Source organism: Mustela erminea, chromosome X (assembly GCF_009829155.1).
Source record: "Mustela erminea isolate mMusErm1 chromosome X, mMusErm1.Pri, whole genome shotgun sequence".
In the NCBI taxonomy this organism is placed as follows: domain Eukaryota; kingdom Metazoa; phylum Chordata; class Mammalia; order Carnivora; family Mustelidae; genus Mustela; species Mustela erminea.
Genome location: NC_045635.1, coordinates 99,214,415 through 99,233,433, shown reverse-complemented (window position 1 = coordinate 99,233,433; position 19,019 = coordinate 99,214,415). Strand labels below are relative to the sequence as shown.

Below are 19,019 nucleotides of genomic sequence, written 5' to 3'. Positions count from 1 at the left end.
CGCTCCTTCTGGAGAGCTCTCAATGGATAATTGCCTTTCCAGCCTTTGGCTGAATGACTCACACGGAACACAGCTCTCCAACGTCCCAGTATCAAAACCTCCTTGGCAGTCTCAGAGGCAGCTTTTCCCCAGGATGACAGTTTGGGGGGCCCAATGGATGATGAAATCTGGGCCTAAAGAGCCACCAGTTCATGCCCTTATATAAGATGTAACCGTGGGGGCTCTCCTTTGTTCTGAGAATCGGCCAAAGTGCTCTCTAGCCTCCCTCAAGTGTTTCTTATCAATAGTTAAAAGAAAAGGGGGGAGAAGCTAGCGTTATACAACAGATAAAGAAACCATCAAAAGGGTGGATTATTGACTGAACTATTTTGCACTGGGTCTAGAAACTTGACAGAAGGGAAAAAGGGGAACTGAAATGTGTTTTAATTTTCCGAAGAGCAGCCCTTATCTGAACTAATACAAAGGGGTATCTGGCACCACTACCCACCAATGCTGAAGGATCCCTTCCTCTGACCCAAGGCCTGACCCAGCCTCCTTCCCCAGGAAGATTCTGGGTTAGTAGGGGCCAGGCTTGGCACCTCTCCCGGATGTTGAGGCAAAAGGAGCTCATTTAACTCCAGCTGTTATTCCGAAGCTGTCTGTGCTAACTCCCCTCTAAAACCCAGGAGAAAGAATGAAAACATCTTGTCCTTCCTTAATAAAATGCGCACTGGGTAGACAGCAGGTGTGTTAGCTCTCAGAGTACAGGGAGGGAGGCCAGGGGTTGCATGAGGGGAAGAAAAAGTAGAGAAAGGAGTCCCATTTCCTTCACTTGACTTTCTTGCAGAAACCTGCCAAGAAGGGATTAGGCTTGCTTTTCCTGGGTAGCTCATAAAATCCTCCGGTTGGCTCCTGTGGTGACTCTTCTAGGTTTCTCTTAACCAATATGGCTGAACGAAAGTGTAGTGCCTCAGGAAAGGGCCCCACTTCCCAGAGGGAATCCAGATATGAATGGTTCCTGTTTTGAGGCAACTGGTGGGGTTATTTAGGATTTTGCTGTGCTTCTGTTTGAAAATGAGAGCCTTTCTCATCACACCAGAGAGTGAGGAGTGAGTCACAACCGAGAAGACTCACTTGGAGAGGCCCACGGAGCCACCGTCAGGACCCTCCCCTGACAGGCTTATTCATCAGGTCTCTATGTGTCCTTTAAAACACATTTTTTTCAACACTCTCTCCAGATGATTCTGATGCTGGTCATTATGGGAATCCCAGACCATACTCACAGAACCACTGCCCAGAGTTCCAGACAGTTTATTTGAATCATTTATTTAATGAGCTGCTTATTCAGTTCACTTCTGAATTTCAGGGAAATCGTAAAATATACACATACTCTATATCCATACAACATACTCTGACCTAAACAACAGAGATCCTCTTAGGGCTGTTTCGAATCCTGTGCCTGAGCTGGGGCGCCATAGTTCAGTGGGAAGAATGTTTGATGGCTTTGCTCTCTTGATTTTAGCCCCATTTCAAAGATAGTTGTGGGTCTGTGTTTAGAGCTAATACCCAGAGATTCCTTAACGAGAGTCATTCAAGCACAGGGAGACTAGTGGCTATTTTTAAGTCTGATGGACTCTTGGCATAGGCTGTGGCTGTGAACAGCTAAGTTCTGTCTTGCACACACTCAGTCTACCATTGGCCAGAAGTTTGCTGAGCCTGATTTCTTTGTTTTGCTATAAAGTGAGTTTCCCTAAACAGTGTTTTTGTCTATAGTGTTTACCCGACAAGGTTTAGGTTGCCAACCAAAGTGAAGAGATTTTTAAATTCAGTGTATCTTTGCTTACTGTCTAGGCATCATAAGTTCATCTTTATGGAAAGCCAGTTGCCCCGGGGTCCCTTTAGGGTTTCTGGAGCCACAGACCTCTTTGACTCTTTCCATTTACCTTTGGGTGGAGCTAGGAAGGTTTCAGGAAGAGTAAAATGATAACAGAGAACCAAAGAGATTTCTCTGGCAATTTCTCAGACAGGCAACATCTGGTGGAAGCTTTTAACATAATCAATTCACTGGTTCTGCAAACATTTATTAAGCAACTACTATGTACCAGCACGTTTCTAGGTGTTAGGGATCCTGTAGTAAATAAAACAAATGGAAACCCTTCTTCATGGAGTTTATAGTTGTCATGGGGGATATGGACAATAAACAAGAAAAATAAGCAAAATACACAGTATATTAGTGATCAAAGTGCCCAAGGAAGACTTGTCAGGGTGAAGGGCTAAAGCTTTGACTGGGTTATCCAGGGAAGGGATTGGCAAGAAGAAGAAGATGGCTTGTGTATGATCTGAAGGAAGTGAGAGAGGAAGCCGCACGAATGAGGGGGGAAGAGCATGCCTGGCAGAAGGAACAGCAAGTGAGGATGCCCCGAGGGAAAGGCACGCATGCCATGTTTGAGGCACAGCAAACCAGCAGTGTGTCTGCAACAGAAAGTCACAGGAGACACAGGCACAGAGACAACAGGGAGACAGATCATGGGAGGTTAGTAGGAGTATAACGTTGTCATCCAGTCCCCAAATACCAGAACTGTGCGACCCTCCTGCCCCGAAGCATGAGCACCTTTTGGAACCACAGAACAAGAGACCTTACTCTGTAGACTAAGTATTCAATGAACAACTCCTCCAGATTAACACAAACAAATATACAGTGCCCAGAAGAGGTATTCTCTAAATTCACAGATGAGAGTTGCATGAAGAAGTTAGAAGAGGCCTGGGGGCCACTCCTAATTTTGCATGACTGACCCCACCAAAAATAACTAGCATTCCTTCCCCTTTCCCTAGGACCCCAAACAGAGAAGGGACCTGGATCTCTCACTGGCCCCATTAGCACCGTGTTGTGTGTCAGGCTTCGGAATCCCAGGCCATAAAAGAACCACAGTTGGAACCAAGATAGTAGCTGAGGTTATCACCGAACAGTGGTGGAGAATTGAGGAGAGAGGTCAAAGCTGCAAATGCCACAGGTGACCCGCTGGAGTTGTGGAAAGCTAGAATGAGCTAGTGTAAACAGAGATGGAGATTGTGTCCACCTGCTAATCTACATCCTTCGCCACTGCTGTCCAGGAGAGAGATGATTTATCCCTTGGCCTTTGAGGAGGCTCTCCTGACACCAATACTGGGAGCTTCTCATGAGTGGGACGTGTTCTGGGGTGTGTCTTGGAGGTGTACAGAGTGCTATGTCAAGATACCCAGAGGAGACCAGTTTGAAGCTCCTACAGAGGAACTGAACTGGGAGCCCTGGGACCAGACTGTTTGGAGAGGTGGAGGCCAGCCATAATGAGGACAAGGTGACGGGCTTCCTCCCCACCTCCTTGGAGATGGGGGCACATCACGTCAGCCTGGCGTGCTTCAAGAGTAACCGGAAATAAAGGTAGCTTTTTTAAAAAAAATTCCATTAGCCAACATATAGTACATCATTACTTTCAGACATAGTGTTCAATAACTCATCAGTTGCCTATTACACCCAGTGCTTGCCACATGCACATGCAGATTATGCACAAGCCCTCTTCCGGCCTGATTTTCTCCCCTCCACTCAGCCCTCCTATGGAGAAACCTCACAGCCCTGATGGATTTTCCTGACCCACACTGTGCCACTCACCCCAGCAGGACCCTCCAGTTAATCAGAAGGGCATAGGGGACAAGAGAAAACACAAATCCTTTGCCCTTATAAACTCCATTAAATGGTTGATTTCCTGTCCTGAGGGCAAAGGGGAGCCCCTGAGTCCTTTCTAAGAAGGGGAGCAACCCGGATTTCCTCTTTCTCGTTTTTCACCTATAAGGAACCCAGCAGAAGTGTGCACTTTGCCTCTAAGGAGCCCATGGACTAGAAGGGTCAATATTGCTGGAGGACAAGGGACAGTACTTCATGAAGGATTTCTTCTTTATTTAATTTTTTGCAACTTTTTATTTATGTATTTGTCAGAGAGAGCGAGTGTACACAAGCAGGAGGAGCAGCAGGCAGAGGGAGAAGCAGGCCCCCCGCCGAGCAAGGAGCCCGGTGAAGGGCTCCATGCCAGGACCCTGGGATCATAACTTGCACTGAAGGCAGCCGCTTCACCGACAGAGCCACCCAGGCGCCCCAAGGATTTCTTCTGCAGGAGCCCTTCAGCCAGAGAAGTTCCCAGCTTTCGGAACCAGTGGCAGCATAGGGAGTTGACCCATTGCTTTTGTCCCCCTCTCTCCAGAGCTCCTTTGAGCCCTCACCAGGACCCACCCGCTCACAGTGCATGAGCACGTATGCCCTGATTGCCTCTCCCAGCCGCACTCACCTGCCCATGAGTCTCAACAGCCCAGCCAGCACCTGCTTGGACTCCTCACCAGCTCGACACAAGATGGCCTTAAACTCCCGGAAACAAAAGAAGAGAAAGAATCCTCAAGCCACTGTAAGTCCTTCAAGAGGCCTGGGGATAAGCTCCCATATAATAAAAGATGAGTTCCGACCTTCCCAAACTGCTGCTAGGGGAGTGGTATGGTTTGAGGAATCCAGGCCCTAAGTCAGGATGGTGAAGTCAAGGGCACTGTCCCAAGCTTGATGCCGACCTCCCACCCCTCCCTGGAGAGGTGAGCAAACTTGCGTCTAGCAGGTGGGATGTCCTCTCCATGTGGAACTTACACATAAGGGACTGAAGAAAGCAGAAGCAGGGACCTGAACCCCAGGAACTGCTTCTGGGCTTAACATCTGGGAATCCACTACACCCTCCTCCTGGAAGATATTCAACCGTGGTCCAGAAGCCTGTTGGTCTACCCCCAGAGATCTCTCAGTGTCTCGTAGATGTCCTCAAGTTGTGTCACATGATTTCCTAGCCGCCAGAGCTGCGTCGAGGCTGGCCATTTATGTTAAAAACATGGCCACCAGACTGGGAGATCTGACAACAGAGCGATGGGACCATTGATAGCAGAGAAAGAGGGCAGAAATGGTTTGGGAGCAGAGGGTTCCAAAACCTTATACACCTCAGTAAATCCCTCAGGGCCACACCTTATCACAATCCAATGTGATAGATCGTGTTCATTACTTATCCAAGTTATCAAGAAATGTTTACCTGTGTTTCTTGATACCTGTTTAAGAAGAGAGGGAAGTAACGTCTTTGGGAAAGATTTTTAGCAAAAGGTAAAACGTTAGTGTTTAATTTTAATTTACTGAAGATGGATGTCAGTGTTTAAAAAGATGGGTCGGTTAGCTGCAAGTTTCACTTGGGTCAAACACCCAATTCCTCAGTGACTCTGGGCTATAAGTTAAGGGATGTATTCAGAGCTGGAAGACACTAAAAGGTCTTCCTATGTGGGAGTTTATTCCCAGGCCTCTTGAAGGATTTACAACCCTTTTATAGGGAAGGACATTAAAGCACAAATAGTTGACGAAGGTCACACACCTTGATGGTAACAGATCTGGGGCCAGAACCCAGTCTTGACTTCCAACCCCGTACTCTCTTCACCCCACCACATTGCATCGAGCTCAGACACTTCAATTTAGCTTTAAAAAGACAGCAAGGGGGGCCTCGGTGACTTGGTCCGTTAGGCATCCGACTCTTGATTTCGGCTCACGTTCAGATCTTGGGGTCATGGAATTGAGCCACACGTCGGGCTCTGCGCTCAGCAAGAAGTCTGTTTGAGGTACTATTCCCTCTCCCTCTGCCCCTTCCCCCACTTGTGTGCTCTCTCTCTCTAAAAAACAAACCAAAAAAAAAGTATTTAAAAAAGAAAGAGAACAAAATATGAGTTAAAGAACAGTCAGCAGGACAGCAGGTCTGTGGTGCCCTCTGGTGGCTCCGAGAGGATCTCCTTGGTCGGTTGTCAAGCAGAAGGTGGTCCATTACTAAACACTAAACCCTGTATATGCGTTTTCACAGGGAGGCCTCACCACAAACCTGGGAGATGGCAAATGTTGGCTAAAAGAAAGGTAGTATGAGCCTCTGACTCTCTTCTTCTGCATAGCCTAATCAAAAAAAGGCCCAGGAAGACCGCCTGGGTGGCTCAGTCCATGAAGCGTCTGCTTTTGGCTCAGGTCATGATCTCAGCGTCCCGGGATCGAGCCCCGCATCAGGCTCCCTGCTCAGCGGGGAGTCTGCTTCTCCGTCTCCCTTTGTCCCTCCCCCTGCTCATTCTTTCTCTCTCTCTCTCTCTCTCTCTCTCTCTCTATATATATATATATATATATATATATATATATATCTGTCTCAAATGAATAAATAATAATCTTTTTGGAAAAAGAAGAAGAAAAGACCTGGGCATCCCTCTCTCAGAAGGTCAGGACATCTTCCATGTGACTCCCCTGAGACATGGCTGAATGTAAAAGGGTCCAGGACCATGTTTGACATGATGGCCACTGTCATTTGCTCCTTACTTTAGAGTTGCTCAGGTTCCCCCCACCCCTAATTTTCAGGTGTGGGCATAGAGATTTAGCGAACAACCTGGCCAAGCTCATGTGGTGAGTGAAGAGAGGAGCAGAGATTGGAACCCAGGGCTGCTTCACCTCATTCACTCAAGACCGAATCCCTCCGTGCTGAGCGAGTCTGCACAGGCACCGTGAGTGCGAGCGGAAGGCGTAGGACGTTAGTCTTCAGAGGCGCGTCACAGAGGCTCACGCTAGCAGTGTCCGGCTGCTGTCCAGGGCAGCTTTGCTCTGACATTTCCAAAGCTGCCCCGTAATCATCCGTAAACCTTGTTTATATGAAACCAACTTCAATCCTCTCAGCGGAAGGGCTGGACCCTTCATCATTTTCTCTCTCCTTTCCCAGCGAAACCCCAACCCTCTTCCTTCTCTGGAGCTGGAGAGACGTACTTCACGCTTTCACTAAATTCCCTGAAAAGAAGCCAAATGGGTTTTGAGTTTGGCTCCCAGATCCGCCGAAACGAATTTGGGGATTCCGGTGTTGCCACCAGTAGGACTGCCATCGGGCTTTTTGTGTGGTTCAGCGGATTTTGGGCTGTTTCTGCCAACCCCTCAGAGATCAGAAGCTTCCATTCTGGGCGAATCACTCCCAATGAGTAAAATGATCACTTCCAGTAGGTAACATGATCGGCAAGGGGATGGATGCCCCCGGAAATCATTTCTGTGGTTAACGGTGTGGTTGTGTTCCCAGCAGAGCCCTTTGGAGATCAAGGACTTCTTTTCCTGAGGTCATCCTCTTCGGCAGCCACACAGGGGTGGGTGGGAAGCACTTCCGTCTGAAGCTCTTTCTTTCCCTCTTTCAGGGGAAAGCAAAGCAAGAGGAGCCCATCCTTCTAGTGGCTTCTGGAGAAGAGAAGAGTACAACCAAGACAAGAGAAGCAGACAAATGGAAGCCGAGAAGAGACGGTGCAGGTTAGCGCACACTTACCCGCATTCAGAAAGGTGTATTGCACACGTTCTGTGACAGGCTCTGGGGAATGAGATTTACTAGGCTGCTGTCTGTCCCTGGCCCTTAGAGAGATTTTGGTTTAAGATGCATATCAAATGGGGTCTGGGTTCCTCCAGCCAAACTGCCCGACTCGTACCCTTGCCACTGGTGTGGGATTAAGGTAAAAGATGATGCCTGGATCGCTCTTTTATCTAAACGAATTTGCAACCAGAGAGATGTGCTGTGCTTGCTTATTTGTTTGTAAGCTTGTCTAATCCTCTCTAAGGCTAAGGTATATCTGAGGCAACCAGTGATTCCCCCTTCCATATCCCCTGAGCTCCAGAACCAGAGACTAATAACAGAAATAGCCCAAAACTAGGTTTTTGGGGAAAGATTTTATTTATTTATTTGGCAGAGATCACAAGTTGGCAGAGAGGCAGAGATGCAGGCAGAGAGAGAGGGGGAAGCAAGCTCCCCACCGAGCAGAGAGCCCGATGCGGGGCTTGATCCCAGGATCCTGAGACCATGACCTGAGCCGAAGGCAGAGGCTTAATCCACTGAGCCACCCAGGTGCCCCTCAAAACTAGTTTTTTTAAGGTTGCCAAATCCCCCAAGCCACACAAAGCACTGGAGCAAAAAATGTGTGTGTGTGTGTGTGTGTGTCTGTGTAAGGATAGTGGCTCCCGCTGACAGCAACCTAATTTCAAGCGATACTTGATAAAACAAAATTCCAATTCCACAATTAAGTTGAAGAGTTCTTTCCTATTTTTTGCTACAAAGGATTTTACACGTGGGTTCAAAAAGAAAGGGGGGGATATCCCTAAATTCGTTTTCCATGAAAACTAACAAAACCACCAAACTGTCCTGAAACATACGCACACACATACAGAGAAGAAATGGAAGTAAAAGTTAAATTTACTTTCTTTTTCATCTTTTTCTCTTATTTATCTTTAATAATCGTCCGTTCTACACCCAGAGGATAGAACCCATTTGGTGTCCTTGGGTTCAAAAATCGTGTTTCATCTAACGGTGGCCCAGACCATTGATTGGCGGTTGATGAGATGACCTCGTAATCCGTTCATAAAATTGGGATTTCGCTTTGATGTAAACATTTCCAACTGTAGAGGCTAATAGCAGCCAAGTCCCTGACCCCGTTCTGCCTAGAAGCTTCTTTATACCAAGAGATTCAGTAGTGACTATGTACCCACGGGGCGGGGGCGAATCCTCTGATTTTAGGATGTCCCAGGCATGCATATTTTTCTTTCCCTTATTTCTACTGGGTACAGGTGTCTCAAGCCTGAAACACAGCAAGAGAACCGAAATGCAGGATAAGAAGCCAGTGGACAAGGCTGCATGGGCCAGCGGGGCCTGGGGTGAGAGCCGGGAGTCAGCGGCACAAGGGAAACTTCGCAGCAAACAAGGATCGAGTGCTTCAGGATCGACTGAGTGTGCGCCCCGAGGAAGAAGGTTTAAACCATCCAGTCGAGGGCCTGTCCCCAGTGAGAGGGCTGGGTCCCCATCTGCCAATAAGAATGCCAGGGACTGCCGTCTCCGGAACCTGTCTCTGGAGCGGCAAGTCATGGAGCAGCCTGCGACTCGGCAGGCCCAACGCACCCCTCCCCAGGAGCCGCTTCCAGATGGAGATGGCAAGAGAAAGAGAAAGGCTGGCATCGATTTGAACACCAGAAAAGCCCCAGTGTCCCAGTCTCTACCCGAAGCCCGGGCAGAGTCTGTGGTTTGGGGTCCATCGCCAGGCAGGGAGGACAGGGCCTCCGGAGCCGAGCAGCCAGAAGCCAGAGCTCCTCTTTCATCGGGGACGGAAAGCCTTTCTACAGCTTCAGAGGATGTCATCTTCTCAGTGGCTATGGAGGCACAAGTGTTTATGGATTCCTCCCACCTCCAGTCAGAAGGGGAGGAGGCTTTCAGCTTTGATCTGCAAACTATCAAGTTGAAGATGGAATCAGTTCAAGATATTCCAGCTGTCTGCAGAGAAAGGTCACCCGCAAACATTCTGCGGGCCTTCACAGCAAGCATTTCAGGCCCGGCGAGCGCTCGGGCCGAGAGAGGCATTTCTGCCGAGAGGCTGACTCCCAGAAGCCTTTCCTGGGTCTTGAGAAAGCCTAGAGCCGGAGACGGGTCCTCGGATCCCGAGAGCCCGTCAGAGGAGGACAGCGGATCCAAGCAGCAGCTGCTCCCCCGGGGTTCTCTCCAGTCCTCGGGCAAGCCTCACGATGACCAAGACGTCTTCACAGGATCCGAGAGTTCGGCTAGGGAGCTGAGCAGCCCCGAGCGGCAGCTGGCCGCCAGATACTCGGCGGGGGCCTTTGGGAGCACGGAAGCCGAGGAAGCATCCTCGGATCCAGAGAGTGCATTGGTGGAGGAGGAGAGTGGGTCCGAGCCGCAGCGGGCTCCCAGCCACCCCTTCCAGCCCTTGGAGGAGCCTGACGATGACCAAGAAGCCTCAGACTCAGAAAGTTCCAGCAACTCGAGCGGTTCTGATGAGCTGCTGACTCCCACCTCGGCTGCCCAGGCCTTGGGGGAACCTGAAGACCAAATGTCCACAGAATCCGATGGCTACGTGGAGAAGTACGACAGCGCTGAAGAGTGGAGCAGTGCGGACGAATTAGGGCCTCCCGGACCCCCTTCCCAGGCCTCGGCGAAGCCCGCAGACCAGCAACAGGTGGCCTCAGTTTCCCAGATCCTCTCGGCAGAGTGGGGTGTGTCCGTGGAGCGGCTGGCTCTGTCCTTCTCGAAGCCGATCCTTCCGCAGCAAATGTCCAAGGGTTCGGCGAGGCCTCCTGCCCCCAGCAGCAGCCCTGTGGAGCCCACGCCCACCCGGCAACCGGTCCAGCCCCGGCCGAGCCCTCAGGCAGAGCCACAGACCTCCGCGGGCCCCGACAGCACGGCTGCACAGTGGGACATTCCTCCGGAGCCGCTGCCTGCCAGAATCTCTTCCAAGCACCTGGGGAGGCCTTGGGTGGAGCAAGCAGTCTCCAAAAGTCCAGAAATTTCTACCGCTGTCGGGCTCTTTTCCGCGGAGCTGCTGCCACCGCTGCCTCCGAGGCCGCATTCCCACCCGCTGCTGGAACCCATCACCGAGCAAGCGTTCCAGGAGCCTGTGTGGGTCCCGGCTGTCGAGGGGAGCATTTGTGTGGAGCTGCCGCCTCCCCGACATCCCTCCCAGACGGTCCTGAGGCCAGTCGTGGAGCAGCAGGTGTGCCTGGGAGCAGAAAGTGCTGGGGTCGACCAGAACGCCTTGGTGCAGCCACCACAGCTCCCCAGACTCGACTCTCAGTCCCCGACGCGACCTCTGGTCCCACAACAGGCCCCCGACGGTCCAGAAATGCCGGCCACTCCTGCGGAGCCTTGGTCTCCGCAAGGCCTTGCCCAGGCCTCCGTGAACCCCATAGCGGAGCCCAGTGTGTTCTCGGGTCTGGAGGCCACAGCTGCCGCCGCGGAGAAGGTCATTTCGATGGAGCCCCTGCTCCCCACATACTCTGCTCAGGCCTTGACCAATGCGAGAGGCGTGCAAGCGTCGGAGGCTGATGGCACCTGCACTGAGGGCGCATCCGCGGAGCTGCCGCCCAGAGACCCCTCGCAGCCCGCCGTGTGGCCCAAAGTCCCGCCACAGCCTGCCCCACCAGAGCCGGTGGGTGCCTCCACCCCAGGTGCTGCCCTGGTGCCAGGCCCGGCATCTCCCAGAACCGTCTACAGGTCCTGGTTGAGCTCCTCATTCGAGCAGCAGGACTCCGAGCGCGAAGAGAGCGCTGCTCTGGAGTGGGGCATTTCTCTGGAGCCTCGAGCTCCCCTGCCTCCACTGCCTCCCAGAAAGACTTCTCAGAACCCCAGGAGGCGGGCAGTGAAGCGAGCCAACTCCCGGCGATCAGCGAGTGCCCCCCCAGAACAGAGCAGTCCTCCAGAACAACGGAGCATGCCTCCAGAACAACGCAGTCCTCCAGAAAAACGGAGCACGCCTCCAGAACAACGCAGTCCTCCAGAACAACAGAGTATGCCTCCAGAACAATGCAGTCCTCCAGAACAACGGAGCACGCCTCCAGAACAATGCAGTCCTCCAGAACAACAGAGCGTGCCTCCAGAACAACGCAGCCCTCCTCCACAACAACAGAGCGCGCCTCCAGAACAATGCAGTCCTCCTCCAGAACAACAGAGCGTGCCTCCGGAACAACAGAGCACGCCTCCAGAACAACAGAGCGCGCCTCCAGAACAACACAGTCCTCCTCCAGAACAACAGAGCGTGCCTCCAGAACAATGCAGTCCTCCTCCAGAACAACAGAGCGTGCCTCCAGAACAACAGAGCACGCCTCCAGAACAACAGAGCACGCCCCCAGAACAACCCAGTCCTCCTCCAGAACAACGCAGTCCTCCTCCAGAACAACAGAGCGCGCCTCCAGAACAACGCAGTCCTCCTCCAGAACAACAGAACGCGGCTCCAGAACAGCACAGTCTTCCTCCAGAACAACAGAGCGTGCTTCCCGAACAACAGGGCGGACCTCCAGGGCAGTGGAACCCGCCTCCAGAACTAAGCAGTGCTCCTACAGAACAACAGAGTGCGCCTCTGGAACAACATAGTGCTCCTCCAGAACAAAGGAGCGCGCCTCCAGAACGACGCAGTGCCCCTGCCGAGCCAAAGCTTCCCAGATGCTCTGTCAGGTCCCGGGGCAGCACAAAAGTCAAGCAACCTGTCTCAGAGGCTCTAGAGGGCGCAGAAGCCCTGAGGAGAATTGCTATGGAGCAGCACTCTCTCAGAAGGTCTTCTAAGACCAAAGCAGTGGTCAAGCAAGCAGCCTTCCTGGCTCCAGATGGCTCTATGGCCCAGAAGAGCATTTCTACAGAGCAGCCCCCTCCCAGAATGGCTTCTCAGGCCCCGACCAAAGCAGTGGTCAAGCAACCAGCCTTCCTGGTTCCAGACGGCTCCCTGACCCAGAGGAGTGTTTCCTCAGATCAGCTCTCTTCCAGAATGGCTTCTCAGGCCCTGACCAAAGCAATGGTCAAGCAAGCAGCCTTCCTGGCTCCAGATGGTTCCATGGCCCAGAAGAGCGTTTCTACAGAGCAGCCCCCTCCCAGAATGGCTTCTCAGGCCCTGACAAAAACAGTGGTCAAGCAACAAGCCTTCCTGGTTCCAGATGGCTCTCTGACCCAGAGGAGTGTTTCCATAGATCAGCTCTCTTCCAGAATGGCTTCTCAGGCTCTGACCAAAGCAGTGGCCAAACAACCAGCCTTCCTGGCTCCAGAGGGCTCCATGGCCCAGAGGAGCATTTCCTCAGATCAGCTGTCTCCCAGAATGCATTCTCAGGCTCTGACAAAAACAGTGGTCAAACAACCAGCCTTCCTGGTTCCAGACGGCTCCCTGACCCAGAGGAGCGTTTCCACAGATCAGCTCTCTTCCAGAATGGCTTCTCAGGCCCTGACCAAGGCAGTGGTCAGGCAACAAGTCTCCGCAGCTCCAGAAAAGTTTGCCACCAAGAGGGTTGCTTCTACAGAGCCCTGGCCTTCCAAGAAGCCTTCCCAGTCCCCTGGGAGATACAGAGTCCAGCAAATATCATACAATTTTGAGAGTGTTGCCGCCCAGACAGCCATGTATGCGAAGCCAGTGGCTTCCAAATATCCTACCCAGTTCTCATCAAGGTCTAAGGTTCAGGAGATGTCCTCACGTATAGAGAATACCGTTGCTGAAAGATCCGCTAAGAAACCGCCAGTGTCCAGGCATCCTTCCCAGTCGTTTGTGAAGTTTATGGCAGAAAAAGTGTTTACGGAGAGCGCTGCTAATTCTCTATCTACAAATCAACTTTCCAAATCTTTCTTGAGGTCTAAAGTCCAGTACCCAGTTTTCTTGGGCCCAGAGAATGCCAGTACCGAGGGAGCCGTCTCTTCCAAGCTGCTGCCCCTCGCACACCCTTTACAGCCCTTGGGGAGGCCAGAAGGCCCCAGGGAAGTTCTCCCACGTTCAGAAAGTGTCCCCACTAAGCCGAAGCAGAGCAGTTCCAAGGAGCAGGGGCCCCCCAGACACCTTTTCATGGCACCGGCCAAGCTCGAGTACCAGCAAGTCTCCTCAGCCTCTCAGAGCTCTCCTGAAATATGGAAGAGTTCTGAAGAGCCACTGCCTTCCAGAGGCCCTCACCAAGCCAAGGAGGGGGCTGAATTACAGCCACGGCTTTTCTTGGCAGGTCCAGTTAGCGTCCCTGGAGATTGGAACATGTCTGAGGAGCACCAGCCTCGCCATCGCAGATACCCTTGCCAGGTGTTGACAGAGCCTGAGTACCTGCCACAGGTGCGTCCGGGCTCTGTGAGTGCTGCCGCTGTAGGCGCCACCTCTGAGAGCCATCCAGGAAGCTGGTCCCTCTCAAGAGGCCCAGCTTCTCCAAACAAGACCAGGAAATTTCGACAAGTCTCTGAAGACCTCCATAAGAATACCCTGCTTCGAGATCCCAAACCCATGAAGTTCACTACGGCTTCTACCAGGCAGACCTCCACTGTGGGGGGCACTTACTCCAAGGGAGAAGGTCTCAAGAGCAGTGATCGAAATAATAGCCATCCATATGAATCCACCCGTGAGACTGGTGTTGAAACCATTTTTGGAGTTCGCCTGAGAAAAGTCCCTTCCTTGAAGAAGTACAAGAGTGAGAAACAAGATGACATTTTAAAGTTTTCTTCACTCTCCTTGGGCCCGATTTCATCTTCCACAGAACAGCAAATCAAAAGCTTTTCCCAGGGGCTCCAGGGCACTGCAGAAAACCCCAGCACAGCATCTGACCTTGCAGAGAAGCAACAGACCAGGCCCCAGTCTGAAAGCATGGCCAAGAAGCAACCCATTTACAAGGTCCCAGGTGAGACTTTCTCTCTCTGGAGGACAAGGAGGTACCAAGTAGAGATCAAAGTCTGTTCTAGCCTTGCCTGCTGAGCTGTCATTTTGATAGGGCTGGCTTGTGGCTTGATGGATTTGGGGATAGTTAATTTTGAGTCTTCCCTTTCCCGGGGGCATCCATCCATCCACATTCTGTGATGGACACACCACCATCTGCCTATTCTTTCTGGGCACCTTCCCTTTCAATAGGATATTATGCCTTTCCCGAAATACTTAGACACATATTATGCTCTCCCCACAACACCATGTGTTTTTTAAAAGCCAACTCATTAGTAGAACACTACATTCAGACTCTCAGCTTGAAATCTTAATTTACTTCCACAGCTGCTTCCCACACCTGAAATGCCTAAGAATCCAGAGCTAGGTGATCTTTTGAGCACTAATCTCTCTCAAAGCCTTTGTACCTTCACATGGACCATCCCATGGTCTTCACACCTAGAACCACACCCACGTAATCACATGATTGTATAAGGGAATATGTAGTGTCAAATATCATAAGATACTGCTTGGACTTCGAGGAATGATATCAATAGCCTGAGCCTCTGGCCTCCTGGTAGTTTTCCCAGCCCACTCGGCCACCCCACTCCTACCCTAATCTGGGGATGGGAAGAGGGATGGACAAGGGAGGGCGAGGGGCCAGTCAGAGGATGGTACGCAAACTGATCTATGCGAGGAGCTCCTGCCTTGCCAGGTTGTGGGGATGGCACCAAAGAAGGGGACCCTATTCGAAGGAATCTCTGTTCATTTTCATCTGGCAATTAACAAGGATCCCATCTGGTACATTAACGTGGGTGGGCTCCAGCCCGGCTCGAGACCCTGCCTGCCTCACTTCTGTTCTAACTGCTCTCCTTCCTTTCTCAGGGAAGGCTCTGGGCCAACACTCAGATTGCACAGCCTCAGAGCCAGCTTGGATAACCATGGTAAAGCAGAAGCAGAGGAGTTCCCAGGTCCAAATTCCCAAGAAAGAGACAAAAACCAAGAACAAAGCTGGAGCCAAGCCTGAGGCCAAAGAGCCTAGACATGGGGGAGAACTTGCGGCAACCCACAGAACACTCCAGAAGGTTACTAGAGTTTGTTGGCTAAGCTTGCATTGGAAACTTTGCTGAGCCCACAGCTCCCCACCTTTCTGGGTGCACTAATCAAGGCGCGGGCTTCTTTGTGGGGAAGAGTCTTGCTTGGTACTCAGACAATAACGTGTCCAATTTATGCTCTGAAAGGGTTTGTGAAATGTAATGGCTATGAGATGTTTCTGTACATCAAACCCTGTCCTGATTATTATTCCAGAGCAGGATTCCGTGAAATCGGTTGAGCAGTGAGGAAAGTAACAGTAACAGTAAGTTACAGAAAAAAAAAAAACCCAAAGGTAACCACTGGGGGAAGAATTGAATAACTATCCCTACAGGTATTTTAGGCCTATGAATATGTGTGTATTGAAGAAGATATAAATGTGATCGAACCATACATACTATTTTTCATTTGACATTTCATTTCTGGGCACCTTTCCATATCATCCAGAATGACTGACCTTATAAAAGTAACACTTGATATCTGGCGCTTTGACTATTGGTTCGCTTTAGGGGGGCCCATCCCTAGAGGCAAGAAGCAGAGTTACGTGATGAACTAGACTAACGGTCCCACCTGTGGATCAGGGATGACGGGATGGCGTCTAGCTTTCAATATCCCATTTGCCATGTCTTTGGAGGTGCTGGGATGAGAGCCCCTCTTGTCAAAATCGCAGAACCCTGACCTAAGAAAACATATCACATTTACATACCAAGAGATATGTCTATGTTCCTGTACTTTTTTAACTGCTCACTCTATCTGTCAAGGGATCACATTAGGATCTGTTTAACTCTCCTTGAAAGATTTTTTTTCATTTTCATCGTTAGTATTTTTATGGGAGTAGGACATACAAGGGCAAAGCGTGCCTTGGTCGAAGTTCTCATCGGGGGAAATGCACTAGGGTACCTAGACTCAGTAATTTAGACCAGTTGTGGTGAGGTGCATTCAAAAAGTTTAAACTGTACAATTCTGGAAAGACCCGTAGCTACGTCTCTTTCTGGTAAAAGGAGTGCAAGTCAGAGGTCAACAGTTTTGCTAAGTGAGATCCTGTGGAACTCACTTCAATTCCTTGATAAGATTTGTTCGTAATCCCCACACTCTGTTAGTGTGCTGTTAAGTGTTGGTAATGTGCTAGGGAGAAGGTTGTTTTCAAGTTAGATGATTACATTAACCTGTTTACACTATTTGTATGTTTAGACAACCTTTTCTTCCAGATCTCAAAAGTGGTAAACTTGGGGCGCCTGGGTGGCTCAGTGGTTTGGGCTGCTGCCTTCGGCTCGGGTCATGATCTCAGGGTCCTGGGATCGAGCCCCGCATCGGGCTCTCTGCTCCGCAGGAAGCCTGCTTCCCTCTTTCTCTCTCTCTCTCTCTGCCTGCCTCTCTGCCTACTTGTGATCTCTGTCTGTCAAATAAATAAATAAAATCTTTAAAAAAAAAAAAGTGGTAAACTTGAACCAGCTGAGGTTTTGTGAACCTAAATTCTTTTTTTTTTTAAAGATTTTATTTATTTATTTGACAGAGAGCGATCACAAGTAGGCAGAGAGGCAGGCAGAGAGAGAGTGAGAGGGAAGCAGGCTCCCCGCCGAGCAGAGAGCCTGATGCGGGACTCGATCCCAGGACCCTGAGATCACGACCCGAGCCGAAGGCAGCGGCTTAACCCACTGAGCCACCCAGGTGCCCCGAACCTAAATTCTGAGCCAAGTTCCTCTCGGTGCTATTTCCTTCCCTCGCTCTCTTTCCTTTTGCCTAATGTGGAGCTCATAATAGGACAGGGCTTGCCGCTGAATAACCAATCACTCCTCCGTGTCAGGCCTTAACAAGTTTTTGTTTTCATTGTTGTATTAAAGGGAGGTGGCCTTGCAACTGAAAACCAGTCCAGAAAGACTTCTGCTTCTGATGTCAATAAACTGGAGAAGACGGCGGAGAAGAAGCTACCTAAGTTTACCAAAGCAGGTAAAAACGACCCCCCTCCAAAAAAAGTCCTGGCAGCATATTGGGAAACTTCTGCAATTTCCACTTCAGACAAAATATGTCTTTCCCCAACCCCTCCTCCGCCCCAAATCAGCCTTGTAATTCACATGGCTCTTCCATTAGGTACAGATATTAGCTTGTTTCAGGAAAATCCAATTGTGAGGACCACTCTGGGTCCACTGTGTGACTTTCCCAGGGTCTCCCAGTCCTCTGCCTCATCAAGGACACTGGAATAGACACAGAGTTGTGATCACTCACTAAAATGTTCCCATGGCTGTGATTCCAGAGGAAAACACCAAGCTCCTTTCCAGCTCTTAGCAAAGCAGTACTTTCTCACCTTCCACAGCCCCAGGGACACTGTAAAATAATCCACTCTATGGGCCCAGTGGTATCGAATTGCTCCTTTTCACTATTTCAGAGGCTTGCTTCTCCACCTTCTAAGCAGGGAAGATGTTGAAAGCCAAGCGAACACAGGACTCGGATAGAATAGAATGTGGTCTCAGCAGTACAGGTGTGTGCCAGGGGGATTTTCTTTACAGCAGGAGCAGGGGGAGGGGAGGGTGGATTTGTACAGAATCAGTTTTGTCCTCTGCCTTGATCCCCTTCATAAAGGAATTGGACCAGGAACTTAGGAAGCCATGATCTGGCCATGAAATCATGGGGCCTGGCCTGCTGATAGCTGTTAACAACCTCACGGACCCTCTGCTCCTGTCAGGTGGTTCTCAACTGTGCATTCGAATCATCTGCTGAGCTTTTAAAGCATTTACAAAATTACAGATGGCCCTGGCGCCATTGCAAAAGATTCTAATTCTTGTAGTTCAGGAAATGGTGTGGGCATTGGTGTTTTTATTTATTTTTATATTTTTAAAGGATTTGTTTATTTATTTTGCAGATGGAAGGGAGGGGCACGGGGAGAGGGAGGGAGAGAGAGAAAGAAAGAGAGAGAGGGAGAGAGAATCTTAAGCAGGCTCTAGGTCTGGAGCCTGATGCAGGGCTTGATTCTGAGACCCTAAGATTAGGACCTGAGCTGAAATTGAGAGTCAGATGCTTAACCAACTGAGCCACCCAGGCACCCCCGGGCATTGGTAGTTTTAAATAAAAGCTCTAGCTGGGGGGCACGTGGGTGGCTCAGTGGGTTAAAGCCTCTGCCTTTGGCTCAGGTCATGATCCCAAGATCCTGGGATCGAGCCCCACATCGGGCTCTCTGCTCGGCAGGGAGCCTGCTTCCTCCTCTCTGTCTGCCTGCTTCTCTGCCTACTTGTGATCTCTGTCTGTCAAATAAATAAAAAATCTTTAAAAAAAAAAAAAAAGCTCTAGCTGGGGCGCCTGGGTGGTTCCATCAATTGGGCATCTGCCTTCAGCTCAGGTCTTGATCCCAGGGATCAAGCCCCACGGCAGGCTCCCTGCTCAGCAGGGAGTCTCCTTCTCCCTTTCCCTCTGCCTGCCACTCCCCCTGCTCATGCTCTCTCTGTCAGAAAGATAAATTCTCAAAAAAAAAAAAAAAGAGCTCTAGTTGTAAAGCAGCAGTCAGGCTTTTACCCAAATCTGTGTCTCCTGAGCTACTAATTGACCAAATAAATGTCTGATTGCTTAAAAAGAGAGAGAGAGGGAGCCCTAGGCAATTCTAATGCGTCCCCCACATGTGGGTTGAGTCAAAGGCACTGAGTCAGTCAGCAGTAAAGCAGGATGAAGGAAGGAATAGAAGCAGGGACTGGGAGGTCTTGTGTTCGGCCACAGTAGTTGGTCCAGTGTTCGTTAGC

The 19,019-nt window shown here is 50.5% G+C and overlaps 1 protein-coding gene across 7 annotated transcripts in view; it reads left to right on the top strand.

Annotated features, from left to right (window-relative positions):
- The window catches only part of KIAA1210 (KIAA1210 ortholog), a 70,887-nt gene that overhangs the window by 49,561 nt on the left and 2,307 nt on the right, over positions 1 to 19,019 (top strand). For 4 of the 7 annotated variants that reach the window (XM_032331552.1, XM_032331556.1, XM_032331555.1 and 1 more), the window contains 5 exons: positions 4,212 to 4,409; positions 7,219 to 7,327; positions 8,630 to 14,188; positions 15,088 to 15,287; positions 17,136 to 17,241. In XM_032331552.1, coding sequence (XP_032187443.1) covers positions 4,212 to 4,409; positions 7,219 to 7,327; positions 8,630 to 14,188; positions 15,088 to 15,287; positions 17,136 to 17,241 — 6,172 coding nt within the window. The remainder of the gene's footprint in view (positions 1 to 4,211; positions 4,410 to 7,218; positions 7,328 to 8,629; positions 14,189 to 15,087; positions 15,288 to 17,135; positions 17,242 to 19,019) is intronic. The other 3 variants (XM_032331553.1, XM_032331554.1, XM_032331557.1) reach the window with 3 other exon arrangements.